Below are 19,068 nucleotides of genomic sequence, written 5' to 3'. Positions count from 1 at the left end.
ACCAGGGGGCCAGCCCTCCAAGAGTGGCCACAGATGGCTGGAGAGAAGTCCGCTGTCCGGTTCCTACGAGGAAAGCCAGCAAGGGCCTGCCTGCCTCTCCCTCAAGGCTCGCTTTGTGAATCGGCCAGTTCCTGGCCAAGAGCTGCTTAACTCATTTGTGAGGGATTTGGGTTTTGTGGCTGCAGCATGAGATTTGGTTGTTGTGGGAGTTTTATTGGTTTTGACAATCGCTACTGTGGGATGAAAAAGAACCATTTCCCTGAGGTGGAGGGATGGGAACAGGGAGGAATCTGCCTCGTATGCCATTTCTCTGAAATGCACAGCTCCTGGGATGCAGTGGGCCCCGCCAGAGTCAGAGAGCAGAGACTAGTTAAGTGCCCAGAGATGAAGAAGTGGGGGTGGGGTCTAAGGCCACCCAGCTCCCGATGCACAGAGGGGACTTAAGGACTGGGGCTCCTATGAGAGTGGAAACGTCGCTGTGACCCTGCGCAATGATGGGGCCCTCACCACACTCTTCCCAGGGGACCAGAGCCCTGTTTGGAGATTTTCTTGTTAAAAAAAAAAAAAAAGGACATTGAGAAAAATGGCTGGAGCTGAGGATGAAAATTGCAGCAAGGGACACGGACAGGTGAGGTGAGGTCAAAGGGCAGGAGCCCAGGGAGCAAAGGGTGGGGTTGGCAAGCTCGGGTCTCCTCCAGCGCTGCATTCAACACTCAGCACTCCAGGGTGCAGCTCACACCCTCCACAATGGTCAGGGTATCCCCACTGTACCCCCACACACGCTCTGCTCCTGCGCATGCTCCTTCCACCTGCCCTCCCACAGACAGATAGATCAGCATCTTCCCAGGGTGACTTTCCTTTCTTCTGTGAAGGGGGCACCCCGCCACTCATGATGGGATGATGGCCCCTCCCGACTCCCATGGGGCCTGACTCAGGCTTTCCTGATGTGTCTCTGCCAGGAAAAGCCACTTCTTCTCTGTTGCATTCCTCATGGATAAACACAGAGTAGGTACCCAATAATACCTGCCCACTGTGAGTCCACTCTAAAGGGAGCCAGCAGACCCCCTGTCCTATTGTCTGTCTGTCCCTCAGCAGGTGAGGCCCCTGCTGAGCTCGGTGAGCCGTCTGCCCCTGTGGTCAGGCAGGAAAACCTTGCAGACTCCTGCTTCTCATCCTCTCTCTGTGTCTCCTGCCTTTATGTCAACAGGCATCCTGAATCACATCCCTCGAAGCGGATTCCTTTGATGGTAAACCTCAGTTGTTGGCTTGAATGAGAGCTCCCATGAAAAGAACAGGTGCTATCAGGAAGGGGTGACATTTGTGGACAGGTTTTGAGGTTTAGGGGGCCTGTCTGATGGGCTTTGACAAGTGGAAAGGTGTTGGCTCAGTAGATTTGATTTTTTTTTTTTCTTTCCTTTTTAGGGCCACATCTGCAGCATATGGAAGTTCCCAGGCCAGGAGTGGAATGGAGCTACAGCCTCCGGCCTACAGCACAGCCACAGCAACTCTGGATCCAAGTAGCATCTGTGACCTACATCGCAGCTTATGGCAACACTAGATGCTTAACCCACTGAGTGAGGCCAAGGATTGAACCCGCATCCTCATGGACACTAGTTGGATTCTTAACCCACTGAGCCACAACAGGAACTCCCGACTTGATTCTTACTGGCTGCTTAGGTGGTTCCACTCTACCCTCCAAGCAAAGGCCTCAGTCCTCACAGAGGGGACAGGGAGAGCCAGGTCAACACCTGCCTGGGAGCAGGGCTGGGAAAAAGAAAGGAAGATTCTCGCATTCTCCATGGGAGGAGACGGTGGGGCTACCAAGGAACTTATGGGTAGTTCAGTAGAGAGCCGTTATCTGTGTACCTTCAGCGTGGGTGTTAGGGACAGACAGGGACCTGATCTCTGAGAGGTCAGCCGAATAGGAGCGGAGTATTTTTTTTTAAAGGGACCAGAGGGGTGGGGTCCTGCAGGAAACAGCTGTATGCTGGGTCAACATCTGCCCAGTCCTGCCAGACCCTCCACCTCCTGACTCCACGCCACTCCTCCACCACTACTTCCTATCCCTTTCCTTCCTCCTGTGTGAGTGACAGGACCTCGGGCTGGCCCGGCCGTGGGTGGCTCACCGGTTTTGGATGCAGCCTCCGCGGCAAAGTCAGCGGCGAATTTCTTGAGGACCTCGGCGCTGTCTTCCTTCACGAAGAGGCCGATGAAGTTGGAGGAGGTGTACAGCTCCAGAGGCAGCGGCGCCGAGAACTTACACTTCCAGCGACTGACCGTGGTCTGCAGGGCCTCGCCCAGGGCGTCCACCTTGCTGTCCTCACACTGGCAGGGAAACAAGAGGCCTCCCTCAGAGACCCGGGGAGAGAGACGGCGTCCCCTGCCCAGAGCTGGAGGCTGATAATGCAATTCCTAAACCACCCCTTGTGTCTGGGAGGAGGGAGGAGGCCTGCAGCACCCCGGTTATCTGGAAGTGGATGATCCAACCGGGAAATTCATCTGGGGCAACGCACCACTTCTCGCCTCTCTCCCTGCTCTGATGTGCTCCTCTGAGCGCTGCCCAAGGGCCCTGGGGCTGGTCCAGCAGAAGAGAAGCACAAGGGCCAGGCTGGGATTGCATACAGCACCCATAATAAGTTGTGGTGTATTTTCTACTGTTCGTTCTTTTGGCCACACCCATGGCATGTGGAAGTTCCCTGGGCCAGGGATGGAATCCAAGCTGCAGCTGCGGCCTATGCCACAGCTGCAACCACACCAGATCCATAACCCACTGCCCCTGGACTAGGGATCGAACCCGAGCCTTCACTGCAGTCGGATCCTTAACCCATGGCACCACAGCGGGGACTCCTGTTCTCTAGCGGATGTGCATCATCTGTGCCTCTTCTGTTCCACTTAGTTGATCGGCAGTTGATTCTCGTCCACCCCCAGGGCCCTCGGGAAGAAGGAGGCTCTGAGAGCTAGGACACCTCCTCCTCCCCTCTCCAGAGCCCTGCGGAAAGAATGAGAGCACCTCAAACTCTGAATGCTCTTGAGAAAGATCCTGCCATGACTAAGAGGAAATGATAATCATTTTAATTTTCAGCGTGAATGGTAAAAGACAAGGTGTTAGGAACATATTTTCACCTATAAGGGGGGGGAGGATATGAATGAGATTCTGGAAAAACAACCCACGATATTAGAAAAACAGATTGTCTTAAGATGCTAGCGTTCTGCCTCATCGTGACTAGCGGCACTCACCCATTCTTCTCCATCTCTGCAGAGAATCAAAGAAGATGAGATGTGTTTACAGTTAATATGACGGGGGGGGGGGTGATCCAGTTGTTAAATAAGCATCATGATGGCCAGAATTATGGGCAAGGGCACATGGCAGGTGAAAGGTATCTTTGCCGTCTCTAGAAAGATGGAGATAACCTGTGGATGGTGTCCAAGGTGAAGACGCTCCCCTCACCCCCGTCACAGACTACGTTTCTCATTCCCTGTTCTCCCAGGGCTCCCCTGTCCCTGTGAGAGGGGAGGAGGAGACGAGAGAGAGGATGAAGCTGGGTGTGAGAATCCATTCCTGCAGTGGCTGCCGGGTCAGGCTGGTCCTGATGGTGTGCAGATATCACGATGCTACTCCAGACCCAGGCTGCTCCCGGGCCTCGGACCTCCCTGGTTCCTCGAAGGCTCAACCCACTCTGGAGCCCGGGACTGTTCCTGCCAACATCCTAAGAGGCTCCCAGCTTTGTCTTCATCCCATGGGGCACCCAGGGGTGGGGGCTGCGGCTCACCATGAAGAACTGGCAGAGGGTGATGTGGGGGAAGATGTTGTGTGCCTTGTTCTTGCCGCAGATCTGCTTCGACTGCTGCCAGAAGTCGGAAAGCTTCTGCGCCAGGGGGCCAGTGGGCCGGAGGTAGAGGACATACTCCCGGGGCAGGGGGTCATCCAGGAAGGGGTCACCGACATGGGAGAACAACCTGTCAGAGAGAAAGGGGGCCGAGCGGGCCGCATTTGAGAACTAGGGAAGCAAAGGAGGAACCGAAAGAGAGACCCACCCTTCGCAGCCTCCATCCCCCAGGCACAGCCAGCAGAAGGGTTTTCAGGTCTGTGCTTTAAAAATCCACCCCTTCTTCTCTGTGGCCAGAAGTGGGATGGATGGAGGGTGGTTTGGGGTTGGTAGATGCACACTATTACAGTTAGAATGGCTAAGCAATGAGGTCCTACTCTTTGGCACAGGCAACAATTTATGGTCCCTTGGGAAAGATCATAATGGAAGATTATATGAGAAAAAGCTTGTATCTATATGCATGACTGGGTCACTATGCTGTACAGTAGAAATTGACTCAACACTGCAAATCAACTATATCCTAATAAAAAAATTTTTTAAAAATCCACCCCTTGAAGCTCACCCTCTCAGATGTACCAACACCTCTTCTCCTGCCTGTCCTATAGCATTTGCTCCCCACAGCTCCCTAAAAACTTCCTAAGCACTTTGGATAAACTCCCAGTCCTTTCCTGGTCCACCAGTACCAGCCCAACCTGGCCTGTCTGTCCCTCCAGCTCAGTCTGACCAAACCCACGTGCCTCCAAAGACAAGGGATACTTCGAGAGGGTCCCCTGGTGGGGTCAGCCCTGGGTAGCAACATCCTAGAAAGTAAGGAGGATATTTCTAAATCAATCTGCCCAGTTATCTAAAGTGGATCTTTAAGTGACTAGAGGGGGGCGGATCTCATGATGGGGGCTGTATCTTGGAAATTCTTTGCCTTTCTTTAGGCAGCTCAGAGGAGAATACACTCAGAGTCAGGACAGAAGAGACAAGTGGCTTGATACTCAGCCTTGTCACATGGTCCTTTGGCTCCTCTCCCCCCGGATGGGTCCATTAGAGACAGGCTGCACATCTCTGCTCATCCACATACACTTAGAGTTAATTACATGCTATTTTCTCAATTTATTTATTTCATACCAACCAGTCACATGCTGCCTGAACACTTCTTCCTCCTGTGGATGCCAAGGCTTTTTGTCTGCAAGAAATCACATTTCTATTGTTAGTATTTTTAGCCTCCTATCAGCTTTTCTCACTGCAGTGGCAAGAGCTGGGTGTGAAGCAGGCTCCTGGGGGGGTGTGGGGGAGACACTTACAGCAGGACATCTCCCCAAGGGTCACAGCAAGTCTTATGGCGGTTAGGACTTGTGATTAATTTCCATGTAATTAGCATTAGATTTGCATGCAGCCTGACAGCCCATACCATCTATTTTTAGCCATTTCCACATGAGACTTTATTTCTGCCTCCCTAAAGGTTATCAAGTCTTGCTTTTCTCTCCTTTCCTTTCATCCACTCACTCTTCCTGACCCAGAGCCCCTCCAGAGCCTTTTCTCATTCGCAACCCCTGGGCAGATTGTGCTAGAAAGTGGTGCCGAGGGTACTAAGACTTGACGCTGAATGCCCACGAGGACAATTGCTTTGGTTCAATCCAGTGCCCCCCCCCGGCCCCGTCCCCCACCTCCAGCCACCACCACGAGCCTCAGGCTAGACCAGAGTCTCCAACTATTTTACAGACAAGTAGCACCGGGTAAAAGGGGGGCAGCCAGAGAAGGGCCACTGCCACTCCCACTGCTGGAGAAACAAAGTGCTATGGCTGGCGTATCACAGTATCACAGGGTGGTCCTGGCAGCAAGTCACAGCCCTATGCACAAACATACAGGGAGAGGGCTTCTGAAACGTCAGGCGGGTCTCCCAAAACCAGACAATGCTGGGTTTGTACCCGGCTTTGCTATCCGTCCATCTGTTCACGCATTCAAGTTTATGTTTGTTCAGGTCGTACCCACTGAATTGCTATGACTTTGTTAGCACCATGCTAGGCTCTGGGAATATGGTGAAAAACACATGGATATGATCCCTGCCCTCGTGGAGTTTTCAGTCGTGAAAACGTTAATTGCACAGATAATTTTTTAACGAAGTTGGTGGTCAATGCAATGAAGAAGGAGCCCAAAGAACCCTAAGAACATAGGATGGGGATCTGACCTGGGCTGAGCAGCTGGGGAGGGCTCCACTGGGGAAGCAACAGTTCAAGGGAGACCTAAAGAAAACATAGGCTCCTGCTGGTGGCGGGGGGGGCTGTGTGCAGGGGCTGTGGTGACAGCATTCACCTGGTATCTCTTCTCCGCAGCCAGGAGCCTCGAACACCACCTGACACACTGCAGGTAATTGATCATCCCTGTCCCCTTATACCACACCAATTCAGGGTCCTTGGGGGGACAGAAGAGAGGAGAAGCGTTTCTAGTTTAACCTGACGCTCTTTCCAAGCATCCTTTTCCCGACTGGCGGCTGAACCCAGCACCTCCTTCCTTTTCCTCTGTGGAACAATGAGACCTTATGATGCAGTGACAACCACAGAGGGTCAGGTTGAAACGGACCTCAGGGATCATCTGGGGGCCCAACCTCTTCACTTGACACCAGGGGAAATTCAGGAAGGAAGTCAAGACACATGCTCAGGGCAGCCTGGCGACAGCGAGGGCTGAGGGAGGGGCAGGCGCCAGCCTAATTCAAGGCCAGCTGCACTTGCTCTGCTCTACTCTCCTCAGAGAAATGCCTTCTTTTTCCCACAAAAGTCTGAGTACAAATACCAAATGCTCAGGATAAAAAAACTCTACTCAGTAGAATGGCACTGTAGAAGACAAGCCTACTTCCAGTAGGAGGAGGTCATGGAGAAGCAAGGCAGACTCCTCAGAACCCCTTGGAACAGAAGCTGGTGCAGAAAAGGCTGGAAACACAGGAAATCCTCTATTTCCCGCACCTAGATACTGTGCTTAATCACTGCCACAATGCCAGCCCTGTTTTCATTACCACTTACTAGACAATCAGAGGCCACGCGTACCCACAAAAAAATACAAAACATGGTCTTTTAGAGGTTAGAATCTCTGAGGGATTAAAATCACCAAAAAAAGACCCATTGTTTCAAAAACAATTGGGAAAAGGAAAACTCACTTGTGGTACGATGTGCTATTTATATAAAGGATTCAATTTCTTTTTTTTTTTTTTTCTTTAGGTTCTTCCCCCAACAAAATAGATTTTATCTGAAATTTATTTCTCCTTAAATGCTAGGAATGTCCTCTGGAAATGAAAGATCTCATTAAGTTATGGTCCATCTAACTCCAAAGACAAGTTTTAGTGGGGATTTAAGGATGCAATTGAGAGGAGTAAGGAAAGGTGTGGGTGAAAAGGCTGTGGTGGTAAACGGCCATGGGAACCGAAATTCTTCCTTTGGAAGCAGACAAGGCTTCGGTTTTATAGACAGTTATCATATCTGATACAGCACCTCTAGTGGGGATGAGCCATGGTAAAAGCAGCACACAGGGCTCAGGTTAGATATCAGCAAGAACTTCCTGGAAGTAGTATGACTGAAAATGTTTGTGTTTGGTTGGTTCGTTGATTGGTTTTGCTTTGGGAAAGTTTCTAGAAAGTAGTTACCGATCTGAAACAGGTGTGTGATTCTCTGGGCAGGAGGCTGTAGGAGGAGAAACTGGTCCCCAGGGTCCCGAGCTGGGCGGCTCCTTCACCCACTGCCAGGCTGATGATGGAGTGGGCTGAGTTTGTTGCCAGAACTCCGCCCACAGAACAGACTGAACATGGCAGTGGCAGAAGGTCTCCCCTCCCCCCCATGCTGGAGAAAGCCTGTTGCCATAGAATCCCCACCTCCATGGTCCATGGACGTGGCCCATGCCAAGAACAGAGGGGTGTGTGGGGTGGACCCCAAACCCCAGGCTGAGCTTGAATAGCTGCTGCCTTTGAAGTGACTCGGACGTCGGCAGAGCCTGCTGGAGACCTCGAGCAGACTAAGGGGGAGAATCCCTTTAAACGCCAAGGAGAGTACTCCAGTCATTGGATTCAAGTGACCCACTAGTGAGATGGGACTTTCATGGTTGGAATCAGTGGGACAGGTCAACGATTGAGGTTCGGCTACTCTGTGACAATACAAATTTGATGTCGGACCCTGGTCTTAACCTTCGTAATGATATCTAGGGTTCATTCTTAGCAGAGTGTGAAAAAAAATGATACAAACACAAATGCTGGGGACGAAGGGGCACAAATCAGATGAAATTAAGGTCTCATCAAATAATCTGGCAAGCAGCTGTGAAGACCTTAGCCCGCCGCAGAGGAACCAGCAGCACCCACTGCCAGCCTTGCTTCACTCTGCCTGGGGTGGTTGTGACCACCTGCCCTCGGCTCTGCTGAATTCTGGGTCCATGATAGATCTGGCCCCAAGGCCCTGGCGCTACTCAACCACACGGGTCACAGTTTGTGGGAGGCAAAGCAGCATTCCTTCCTCCCTCCTCCCCTTTTCTTCCTTCCATGATCTTTATTCCCTTCTTGGCAGGAAACCAAATGTAAACCAAAAATAAAACCCAGAGTTTACTGAGTGTCGCCCTCTGATCTAAAACTTGAATGGATGGAGCCCTTTCAGAGGTCATAGCCTCTGGTGCCCTTGGCTGGATCCAGGCCTGGTGAGTGAATTCAGGCTGGTCCCAGGTCCAGGGCCAGCAGGAGTCTCACTCCCTCTCAGAAACTCAAGTTCTGAGCCTGACTGGAATTTCCTGCTTAATTGTTGCCCAGGCTGACTTCCGCTGCAGCTGCCCTGGGTCTCTGGTGTTCTGCTGTGGTCTGAGACCCTCCCAGGAGTTCAGGACCTCTCAGTCGAGCACCAACTGTGTGCCAGGCACTGTGCTATCACCGGGCAAGCAAATCAGAGGGAGGGATGGTCCATGCCCTTGGAGATTTCACAGCCTCAGACATGCAAGCAGCTTCTTACAAATGCCTCAATAAGAGATGTGCAGAGTGCTGGGGCAGCTTGAAAGAGGGGTACTGACACAGGAGGGGGCAGATTCTGGGGCTGAGGTTCTCACAATGTCCACAAAGCTCTTCTAGGTGGGAACCCCACAGCCAACTCAGAGGTACCACACAGAAATTTTTAATTCTCGAAGGATACACAGCCATCCTCACCACCTGTTGGACATAAGCTACTAGCTCGAGGTAATCACAGTTTCAATATAAGATTGTCCTGTATTCCCCTTGATATCTTATCTTTCTGAGGCTGGGGTTTGGGCAACTGCTATAATAAAATGCAAGTACCCAAGGAAGACCAATGGAGAAAAAGAAATGAGAGCAGCAGTCTCCAAGCTGATCCTAAGGTTTGAGCAGTTGTGCAGTGCTCAACAGACACACACGTCATATTAGTAAGTAACTGCAGTTCTTTAAGAATGAAATAAAGGAGTTCCCGTGGTGGCGCAGTGGTTAGCGAATCCAACTAGGAACCATGAGGTTGCGGGTTCGATCCCTGCCCTTGCTCAGTGGGTTAACGATCTGGTGTTGCCGTGAGCTGTGGTGTAGGTTGCAGACGCGGCTCGGATCCCTCATTGCTGTGGCTCTGGCGTAGAGGGCAGCTACAGCTCCGATTCGACCCCTAGCCTGGGAACCTCCATATGCCGTGGGAGCGGCCCAAGAAATAGCAAAAAAAGAATGAAATAAAAATGTTTTTCTTTCAATTTCGAGTGTTATTTTTTTCACACGGCCCTTAAGTTGTTAGGAGATACTGAGTTGTTTGAATCTAAACAGAACCATTGGGTATTTATATTAGCCTATAAGCTCTATGTAAAAATGACTCAGACACTAAGGGTGCTATGAGCTGAGCAAGTTTGGGAATCTCCTGGAAGAAACCATGCTTGATCTGGAACTTAAAAGCAGATTCAGGGCCAGCTAGAGAAATCCACAAGGAGAAAAGGACATTTGAAAGAAAGACAAGGTCAAGAGTTAATGTATGAAGGCAAGAGACAACATTGTATGGGCAGGGAAGTTCAAGTGTACAACCAAAATTAACAATGTATCTTTCTTTCATTCTCACATTCCAGAAACATTTAAAGGTAATAAAGGATTTTTTAAAATGTTCTCAACTTCCAGGATATCTATTGTTGAATTTCCACATCTAATACTGTGCATTCAATTAAAAGATGACCTAATTAATTGGATAGCTCATTCTTTCACCTGGATCTGCACTAGACTGGGGGATGGGCAAACTTAGATAGAACCCAACTTCAATTTCTCTTGGTTAAAGAATCTAGTCATATAAAGAGGCCACTGGTACCCCTAGCAAAATTGAGGAATTCTTCTAGGGTGTTGTTTGCAAAACAGATGCTGTTTTGTAATGTGGTTTTAGGTCAAAATAGCAGATTTAATCTTGCCCCATGACAAGCCATCTGCTCAGTGCCAACCTTCTTTATGGATGGTTTGAGGCAGCCTGAGCCTGCCTGAAGCTGACGGCTCTCCTGAGAACAGAAGGCAAGCGGGTAACTGAGCATCTTTGTCTCTCTAGTAGGAAAAAAATGACAAGGAAGTCCATGACTGAAGGCCTTCTCTGTGCCAGGCACTTAGATGTTAAGCCTCATGACAAATAGTGAAGCCAGTATTACGACAAGGCTCCCTGGACCTGGGTGGCTCTACCCTGACGGATCCACTGTCCTGTCATCTCTGTGGCCATCCCAATCTAGGGGCTGATTCTGGAGGCTATGACCAGAGTCTGCATTAGTCAAAGGAATATGTCGATTGGTCAAAGCATCAGCCTAGAGCCTTGAGCAGCATCTCAGCCAGCGGCCTCCAAACTCCATCCTCTCTGGAAACTTAGGGAGACATGGTCCCTAAACCTCTCACTGGGTGTGACCCTGGAGATCTGGGGTACTTCCCAGGTTGGAATGGGACTTCTTGGCAAGAGAGTATCCCCAGGTGCAGAGCACCCCCATCAGGACCAGCAGGGTATGAGAATGGGGGGCGCGGACACAAAATACAGGGCAGACAGGAGTCCAGGCTCTGCAGTGGCCAGTGAGGAGAGATGCTTATAGAGCAACCAGCCTGAATTGACATCCCACAGCCCCTCTCACCATTTATGGTCCATTAATCAAGACTTCAGTTTCTGATATGGTTACCCTGGTGGCTACCAGTGGTCAATACAATGCTTACAGAGCTAATGCCAATTTGAATTGATGATCAGAGGCCAAATGAGCATGAAGGAGCACTGACAAGCAGCTCAGAGCCACCCAAGCCAAGGAGCAGGCAGAAGTGGTGTTTTAGCCAAGCCTTCCTGGCTTTAGCGAAAATCAAGGCCTGGTCAAAAACTGTTGCCCCAGTGTGTCCTTGCAGGAGCTAGAATGTGGACACCAGATTTTAGTTGCCATTTCCCCAAAGAAAGTCATTTCCCAATTTGGAGTTTTAGGTTTTTTTTTTTTTTTTTTTTTTTTTTTTAATCGCCAATGAGGAGGTGATGAATGCGCTCACAAGAAAGTTGAGAAAGAAAGACAGGACATTTACAAAGTGTTTTGAGGTCCTCAGAGGCAATTCTAATTGATAAACAGTGATTCCGTGGCTGCAGAGATCCTGAGAGTATTCCGCCCATTCCTTCTTATGACCAGACAAGGATGTACTTCCTCCAAGGTTGTACCTTTGAAGGATATCTTTCCTGTTCTTACAGGCCTTAAGAAAAGAGGATTCAGGGAATTCCCATCGTGACTCAGTGGAAACAAATCTGACTAGGAATTGTTGTGAGGTTGTGGGTTTGAGCCCTGGCCTCTATCAGTGGGTTAAGGATCTGGCATTGCTGTGAGCTGTGGTGTAGGTCACAGATGTGGCTTGGATCTGGCGTTATTGTGGCTGTGTGGTGTAGGCCAGAGGCTACAGCTCCGATTAGACCCCCTAGCCTGGGAACCTCCATGTGCCGTCGATGCGGCCCTACAAAGACAAAAAGACAAAAAGACAAAAAAAAAAAAAAAAGAAAGAAAGAAAAGAAAGGAGCCTGGGCAGTTCTGTCTAACAAGCGCATCTCTCAAGTCTGTGCCGGCTCTGTCTTCCTCGCTATGAAGGAGGACAGTGGAGAGGCCTGTCAATGCACATACACCCTAATGGCCCTACGCATTTCCTTGGGAGGAAATGAGCCTAATGGAGAAAGATATATTGATCATAAAGACCCAATTTCAGAATCAGTCTCCTGGCGGTGAACCCTTTCAGTTGGCTGGGGCTAATGGCCTGTGCTCTCAGCAGCCGTGGCCTGTTGGAGAGTTTGAGAGCCGTACATCTAACAATCGATAGGCCAGCAGGCTTGCTGGGGGGAGGCAGGATCACTACCCCCATAAGCCGACCAATGGGAAGAAAAAGCTATGGGCTTTTCCATCAAGCTAATCAGAGTAGAAAAAAAAAAAAATTGCTGAGCTATTTGGGGGCTTACCAAGGCCTTCCAGGGGGAGGATTTCAACCTGCGGTGACGTGGTGATGTCCTTCTTCCTCTTGCATCAACAGGACTCTATTTTCCAACCCGTAAAGAGCCTATTAGGCAGTGCTCCTCAGGGGGTGGTCGGCAGGGGAAACGCTGCTTAGGTTCCCCGATGTTTTTACGCGGCGGAGCCCTATGGCCCGTGTGGGGAGGCCTTGGTTTATTCTTGCTAGGAAGGGGCTGGGGCTCTGGCCTCTGCGGTGGGGGGGCAGCTGTTTGCAATTGGGAAACCAGCTGTTAGACCACGGGTGGTGGATATAAGAGAACACACTTCTCCTTGCCTCTGTTCTGAGTCTCCTGGGATCCAGACAAGGCCTTTCCTCCCCCTCAGATCAGTGAGTTTTTGTCTGGAGGCACCAGGGAGTGTTTGCTGCGTAAACGGGGCACATTCTCAGGAGCCGAGATCTTACTAATCACGGAACTGCAGACAAGTTAATTATCCTAAGGTTCATTTTCCCGGTCTCGTCAATGAGGATAACAATACCTACCTTACAGGAGAGAATGATGGTTAATGTCTGTATCAGCTAATGAAGAGCTCCACACAGTGCCTGGCATACACTAGGAACTGAAAAAGAACATCTGCACAGATGCCTGGCTATATTATTGAACCCTCTTTGCAATCTTCCCAGAATGAATGCCTGTCAGTTTCAGGCCAATAGGAATATTTCAGAACTGGGCCTCAAAAGACCCAGATGCCCTCCCCTCCCTGCTAACGCAATCTAGAACCAGCTGGGAAGGTCTCGAAGCATAGGGGAGACTGGGGGAGACAGAAAAGCATCCCGGAGAAGGTGATGACACAAGAAAAGGTGCAGAGGGAAAGCCAGCCAAGGATGTGCAGCTGTCATGGAGAGAAGGTCTACTGGAGAGGTTTCACCGAGGGAGACACAGCCCAGACTGCGGGGAGGTGGGCTGGGGAGCTTAGATTCCAGCAGGAAGGAAGCTGGGAGTCACTGAGCGGCCCGAGCAGGGGAAGGACACAGCTGCTGCTCCCTGAAGGAAACCAAAAGGAGGAGGGCAGCCCTGAGTGGGTGTCTACAGTCATCAGGCACCAGGGAGAGGCTGGCCAGGGTCCCCTTCTCCCTCTGGGACCCTGTAACGAGCGCTCCCTGGGGACCTCTATTCCCCACGCCTCGGAGTGACACCCTCTGAACTACATGAACTACTAGGGGAACAGAGGGAACGTGTCAAAAGTTGAATCCACTCTACATGCCAAATCACTATCATTCCCTGGGAAACAAGAGGATCAGAAGCTGCCTCTGTTTTGCCCAAGGACACACAGCAAGCTGGGGACCCAGGGATCCCGGAATCGGATCAAAGGAAATCACAAAAGTTATCATAACCCATGGCCTGGTTGCCTGCCTGGTGCTCAATAAAAATGGCCATGATTTATATTTTGGTGGCCATCTCCTCTCTGGGACTTGACCATTTCTGCGGGCTTTCATACGCAGTCCTCCTAAGAGCCACCTGAGGAGGGACTGTGGGTCTGTGCTCTCGCCAGCTGTGTGGTGGGTTCACATTAAGGCATTGGTCTCTGACTCTGTCAGGCTAGAAGATTCTGTATCTAGGTTACAAGTACTATAGAAAATCATGGACATCAGGCACCCCTGGAAGGGCAGTGTCTGTTGTGCAGAGTCTCTGCATCCCTACAGAGGAAAGTCCAGCTGGCTTGAGGGCAAAAGTGTCCCCTGAACAAAAAAACTGTGTCCCTGTGGGCAACGTGGAGGGCGGGAGGTTAATACAGAGCCACAGGGAGGCCGGGTAGCCTGGCAGAGGATGCAGAGATGCTCTGGGGTGTGCAGGAGGCAGGAAAGCTTCTGCAGGAAGACCCAGGAAGCCCCAAGGGCCTGCCCTCAAGGAGGCAGTCCTTGCCTGGGGAGGGGGAGCGATGGGGCTCACTGATGAACACAACACAGTGCTCTTCTCAAGACTTTTATATCACCACTCCTGGATCCTCCCAACAGCCCCGAGAGGCAGCCAGAGCATCCTTGTTAGTTTCACTTCACAGAAGAGGAGGAGGCCACAGGGAGGCTCAAATGCTCGTTCCGCTCACACAGCAGCGCTCACACAGCAGCTCACACAGCAGCGCACAGCAGCGGGCTGACCAGAACTCTGACCCGCTTTCTCTTCCTGTCCAGAGCTCCAAGGTACGACTGCGTCCCTGAGGTTAGTCTCAACCGCGCTGACTGCCAAGTGGAATTGAGCACAGAGAGAGGGAACCCCCCTACCCCAAAAAGGATCTGGGAGAAACAGATGTAAATGAGGAGTCATTTCAGGTCACAAAGAAGAATCTTTTTTTCCTCCTCTCGTTTCCACCTCCTTCCTCTCCGAGCCACTAGAATCAGCTAAAAATACTTAAACATGGATGATTTTTAGTCCTTCTGTAATAGTTTCAGCCTAGAACTGCAGAAGAAGCTCTGACTCACAGTGTTTGGGGGTCAGAGCAAAGTACATCTGACCAGGCAGAGACACTGTTGCCACACAGCATTGCCATGGACCTCTTCACACAGGTGATTTCTTAGCAAAGGTGATATGAGGGTTTACCAGGAGCCAAGCAGTGTACTCAACATTTTCAATAAACATGACCTCATCCATCCCTTAGCTCTTTTGAGAAAGGTGAATTTCTCTCACTGAACAGATGAGAAGAGTGAGGCTTAGAGAGATTATGGAACAGGGCCCAGGTCCCCAAACTGGTGTGGCATTCAGGTGCGTGCTCAGCCACTGGTCACACATGGATGTCAGGACCAGCGCAGACACCCTGTTTCTGGGTCAAGGTGAGGTGAGGCATGGCAGCAACCATCTAGGGGAACTTGCTGCAAAACACCACAGCACGGCTTTCTCGGTCCGCCTCTTGACAGTTCATTTGTTTGTTCACTCAATTAAACTGTCCCTCAGTGGCACATACTGTGTTCAGCTCCGTGCTAAGGGCTGTGACATAAAGATAGGAGACCATGGCCCCTGCCCTTGAGGGAAGTCAGCCTATGACTTGAACAAACGGAAATTAGAAAGAGGAGGAAGCCCATAGGAATGGCCACCTGCTCTGGGCTGTGCGTTTACAGGTGTCAGCTTATATAATCCTTAACCAGTTTCGTGGAGTGGGTATAACCGCCTCCACTTCGGCAAGACCAACCCTACCCTCAGTTACCTGGCTGCTTTCTATCTATACTTTCACACTCCACATGCGTGTTTCTCCTCTGGAAGCCGTCCCTGACTGGTCTGGGCACCCAAACACCCCATACCTGGTTGTATCCTAGCATCTTCTGCATTACATTTAAAGGATCTATCTTCTGCAATAGATTGTGAGCTACCTGAGGCAGAGATCATTTCTTGGATACTTTGTGGTCCCAACATCTGGTACAGTATTTGACACAGAGTAAGTGTTAAATACATTTTTTTAAAAAAATAAACATCAGGAGTTCCCTGGTAGCCTAGCAGTTAGGGACCCAGCATTGCTACTGTGGCTCAAATTCCATCCCTGGCCTTGGAGCTTCAGCATACCTCAGGTGCAGCCAAAAAGTGAGCTTCATGAAGGTGTTAATGGTCTAGCTCTCGGAGTTCCCATAGTGGCTCAGTGGTTAACGAATCCGACTAGGAACCATGAGGTTTCGGGTTCGATCCCTGGCCTTGCTCAGTGGGTTGGGGATTCAGCGTTACCATGAGCTGTGGTGTAGGTTGCAGACGCGGCTCGGATCCTGCGTTGCTGTGGCTCTGGTGTTGGCCGGTGACTACGGCTCTGATTAGACCCCTAGCCTGGGAACCTCCATGTGCCGTGGGAGCGGCCCTAGCAAAGGCAAAAAGACCACAAAAAAAAAGGTCTAGCTCTCCAATGTGGCCGACAGACTCTATGACGACACCCAAGTAATCTCTGCCTTCTGGTATTCACTCAGGGTCTGATCCTCTCCCACACGGTGTGGGTGAGACCCATGACGTGCTTCTGTCCAACAAAATACAGCAAAAGCAATGAACGTCACTTCACTGATTCCACTGTGATACACATATAAGACTCTAAATGACTCAGTCCCCTGCTGGCCTTGAAGAAGCGACATGCTGTGGGTGGCCTCTAAGACCAGAGAGTGTCTTCCAGCCAATACTCAGCAAAGAACTAGGGCCCTCCGTCCTATAACCAAAAGGAACTGAATTCTGCCAGCAACCTGAATGAGGTTGGAGGTGGATCCTAGTTGAGCCTCCAGATGAGAATATAGCCCTGGCCAAGGGCTTAATTGCAACCAGATGCTGAGCAAAGAACCCAGCTAAGCCTAGATTCCTGACTTACAGAAACGGGAGATAATAAAAGTGTGTGTTTTAAGTCAATACGCTTCTAGTGTGGAGTAAAAGAAAATGAATGGATGTCCACCTTTCCAGGAAAGGGAAAATAGGATGGAAAGTAACATCAGGAGTTCCTGTTGTGGCTCAGTGGTTAACTAATCTGACTAGGAACCATGAGGTTGTGGGTTTGATCTCTGGCCTTGCTCAGTGGGTTAAGGATCCAGTGTTGCCATGAGCTGTAGTGTAGGTCACAGAGCGGCTCAGATCCCGAGTTGCTGTGGGTGTGGTATAGGCCGGCAGCTGTAGCTCCAATTTGACCCCTAGCCTGGGAACCTCCATATGCCACAGGTGTGGCCCTAGAAAAGACAAAAAGACACACACACACAAAAAGTAACATCAATTGAGCATTGGTTGGTATGGCTACCGAGACCAATGTAGCATTAAGAAGGAACCTAGGTATCTAATGTCAGAGATGGGAGGCCTCAGTCCCAGAACCAGTTGAAACTGGATGATCTGATTCCTTTGTCATGAATATATCCTCATCTCACTCCTGCCACCATTTAAACCTGATTTAGGCTGTTACATGGCCAAAAGTCATAGCTTGGTACTTAAGGGAGGGGTTGAACAGAGTGGCCAGGACAGACTCAGAGTCACAGAGTGGGGCTGGAATCTGCAACTTCCCTCTCTAGATGCCAGACCCCACGTAAGTGACCTAACCTCTCTGAGCTCGTTCCCTGGGTAACAAAAGCTCATTCCAGGGCTCTGGTACAGGTATGTGAAATGGCAAGAAGGAATGGCAAGTTCAAGGTCTGCATTCCTCCACCACTGGCTCCCTCTCCACCCCTGCCGACTGCCCTTCCCAACTTTCTCCAACTCTCAGGTTAAGCCTGGTCTGGAATTCTCCTGGACAGAACAGTTCTTGGCTGATGCCTGAGAGGTTTACGCTGCAGCTAAAATCCCAGGAAATTCTACCCTCCCTGTTCCAGCGCAGTGAGGCGGCTGAGAGGTCAGGTTCAATTTCCTGATGTGGCTTACTGCTTCCCCTTTCACGGGGCATGGGGGAGGTGGGGGGGCACTTTCTATATCACAAAGGACTTGAGCAAACACGCTGGGAAGTGAGAGTGGTCCCAGCTCTCCGGGCAGCCTCCTGTCTGCTGCTGGCCCGACTCCCGCCCCCAAGACCATCACCCCTTTGTCGTGTTGTCTGATCCCCTGGGCCTCAGTTCCCAGAGCTCAGAGAATGAGGCAATACCCCCTTGGGTGGGCAGAAAGCACAGTGCCACCCTGGGGACCTTAGGAAGCCTCGTCAAAGGAGGGTTTAGGGTTTTTTGTTTGTTTTTTCTTTTTTTTAAAAAAAAACAAGGTCTTATTTTCCCATTAAATTTCTGGGAGCTGGGAGCCCTTCCACCTCACAAGCCCTCCTCCCTTGATGCTTTAGGAGGAAAGGGAACAGGAACCAGAAGTCAATCAGTAATTTTATTTTATGGATAGAAAAATACAAACCATTCGTCCAGTATCCCATGCATAGCCTGGAATAGCTAGATTTATCAGATGTCTGCTAATACCTAGGACCACGATGGGCCCCTCTGAGCATGATGACGTGTGTATGTTTGTTAAGTGTGTGTCCAAGATCACAAATTCTGCTGACGGTATAGGTATTAAGATATGATATTTAGGATGCTTACAGAATTTCAGGCCTTGGAGATCAATCCTCTCGTGTGGCAGATGAGGAACTAAGACCGCCCAGGTAAACGACAGGCACAGGACGCCAGGTGTCCTAAGTCCCCAAGCTGTGCTCTTGGCACATCACCAGGCTGTGTCTCTGGCTTTTTGGCTTAGACTGTGCTGCTCGATGTCCTTTTGATCTCGCAACACTTCTTGAGCTCCAGGCAGGTGCTCCTGTGCTGAGAGGCTTCTCCCCTCTGTGCGGTCTTGGGTCCTACTTCCTTCTTGGACCTCCTCCCACAGCTGCCCCCGGCCTTACCACAGCCCTCCACACTGAGGCGCTACAGCCTTGGAGAACAGCTCCAACCACCCCCGATGTGAAGGGAGCAGAGTCTGCAAAGAGCCAAACGTGCCCCCTTCCTGGGATGCAGGAAATAAGTGGGGTGCGAGGGGAGGAGGCGGGGAAGGAGGAAGTGTCAGGTAACCATCTTACTTAATCCTCAGGGCACGTCTTTTAGGTGTTTTGCAAGATGGGGAAGCAGAGGCTTAGAGAGAGAGAGGCAGAGCATTAGGCTTAAACTTACAAACGTGCAAGCTTAAGAATCCAATCCAGTTACTGGCTCCAAGGAGCAAGACGTGGTCCTACATTTCCGATTCACAAAGAGTACCTGACTTAGCTCTCTGTGGCTTTCAAGGCCAAGCGTGCCTAAGAATTTTTCACACCATTTATTTTTACTGCCACATTCAAATGTCACCCCTGACTGCGGTCGGCCTGGATTCCTCTCAGGCCAACACATGGTGATCTTATGTCACAATGCAGGGCTTGATTCTTTCTGTCCTAATTAACTGAG

General features: G+C 50.5%; 1 protein-coding gene across 4 annotated transcripts in view; it reads right to left on the bottom strand.

Annotated features, from left to right (window-relative positions):
• UBASH3B (ubiquitin associated and SH3 domain containing B) overlaps window positions 1-19,068 on the bottom strand; it is a 141,671-nt gene that overhangs the window by 34,759 nt on the left and 87,844 nt on the right. For 3 of the 4 annotated variants that reach the window (XM_003129945.4, XM_021063019.1, XM_021063020.1), the window contains 3 exons: window positions 4,948-5,001; window positions 3,771-3,957; window positions 2,127-2,325 (listed from right to left, as the gene is read on the bottom strand). In XM_003129945.4, the coding sequence (XP_003129993.1) occupies window positions 2,127-2,325; window positions 3,771-3,957; window positions 4,948-5,001 (440 nt within the window). Of the gene's footprint in view, window positions 1-2,126; window positions 2,326-3,770; window positions 3,958-4,943; window positions 5,002-19,068 lie in introns of all 4 variants that reach the window. The other variant, XM_005667439.3, reaches the window with a different exon arrangement.

The sequence above is a fragment of the Sus scrofa genome, chromosome 9 (assembly GCF_000003025.6).
Source record: "Sus scrofa isolate TJ Tabasco breed Duroc chromosome 9, Sscrofa11.1, whole genome shotgun sequence".
Lineage (NCBI taxonomy): Eukaryota > Metazoa > Chordata > Mammalia > Artiodactyla > Suidae > Sus > Sus scrofa.
Note: the sequence above shows the minus strand (reverse complement) of the source record. Positions and strands in the feature narration are given on the sequence as shown.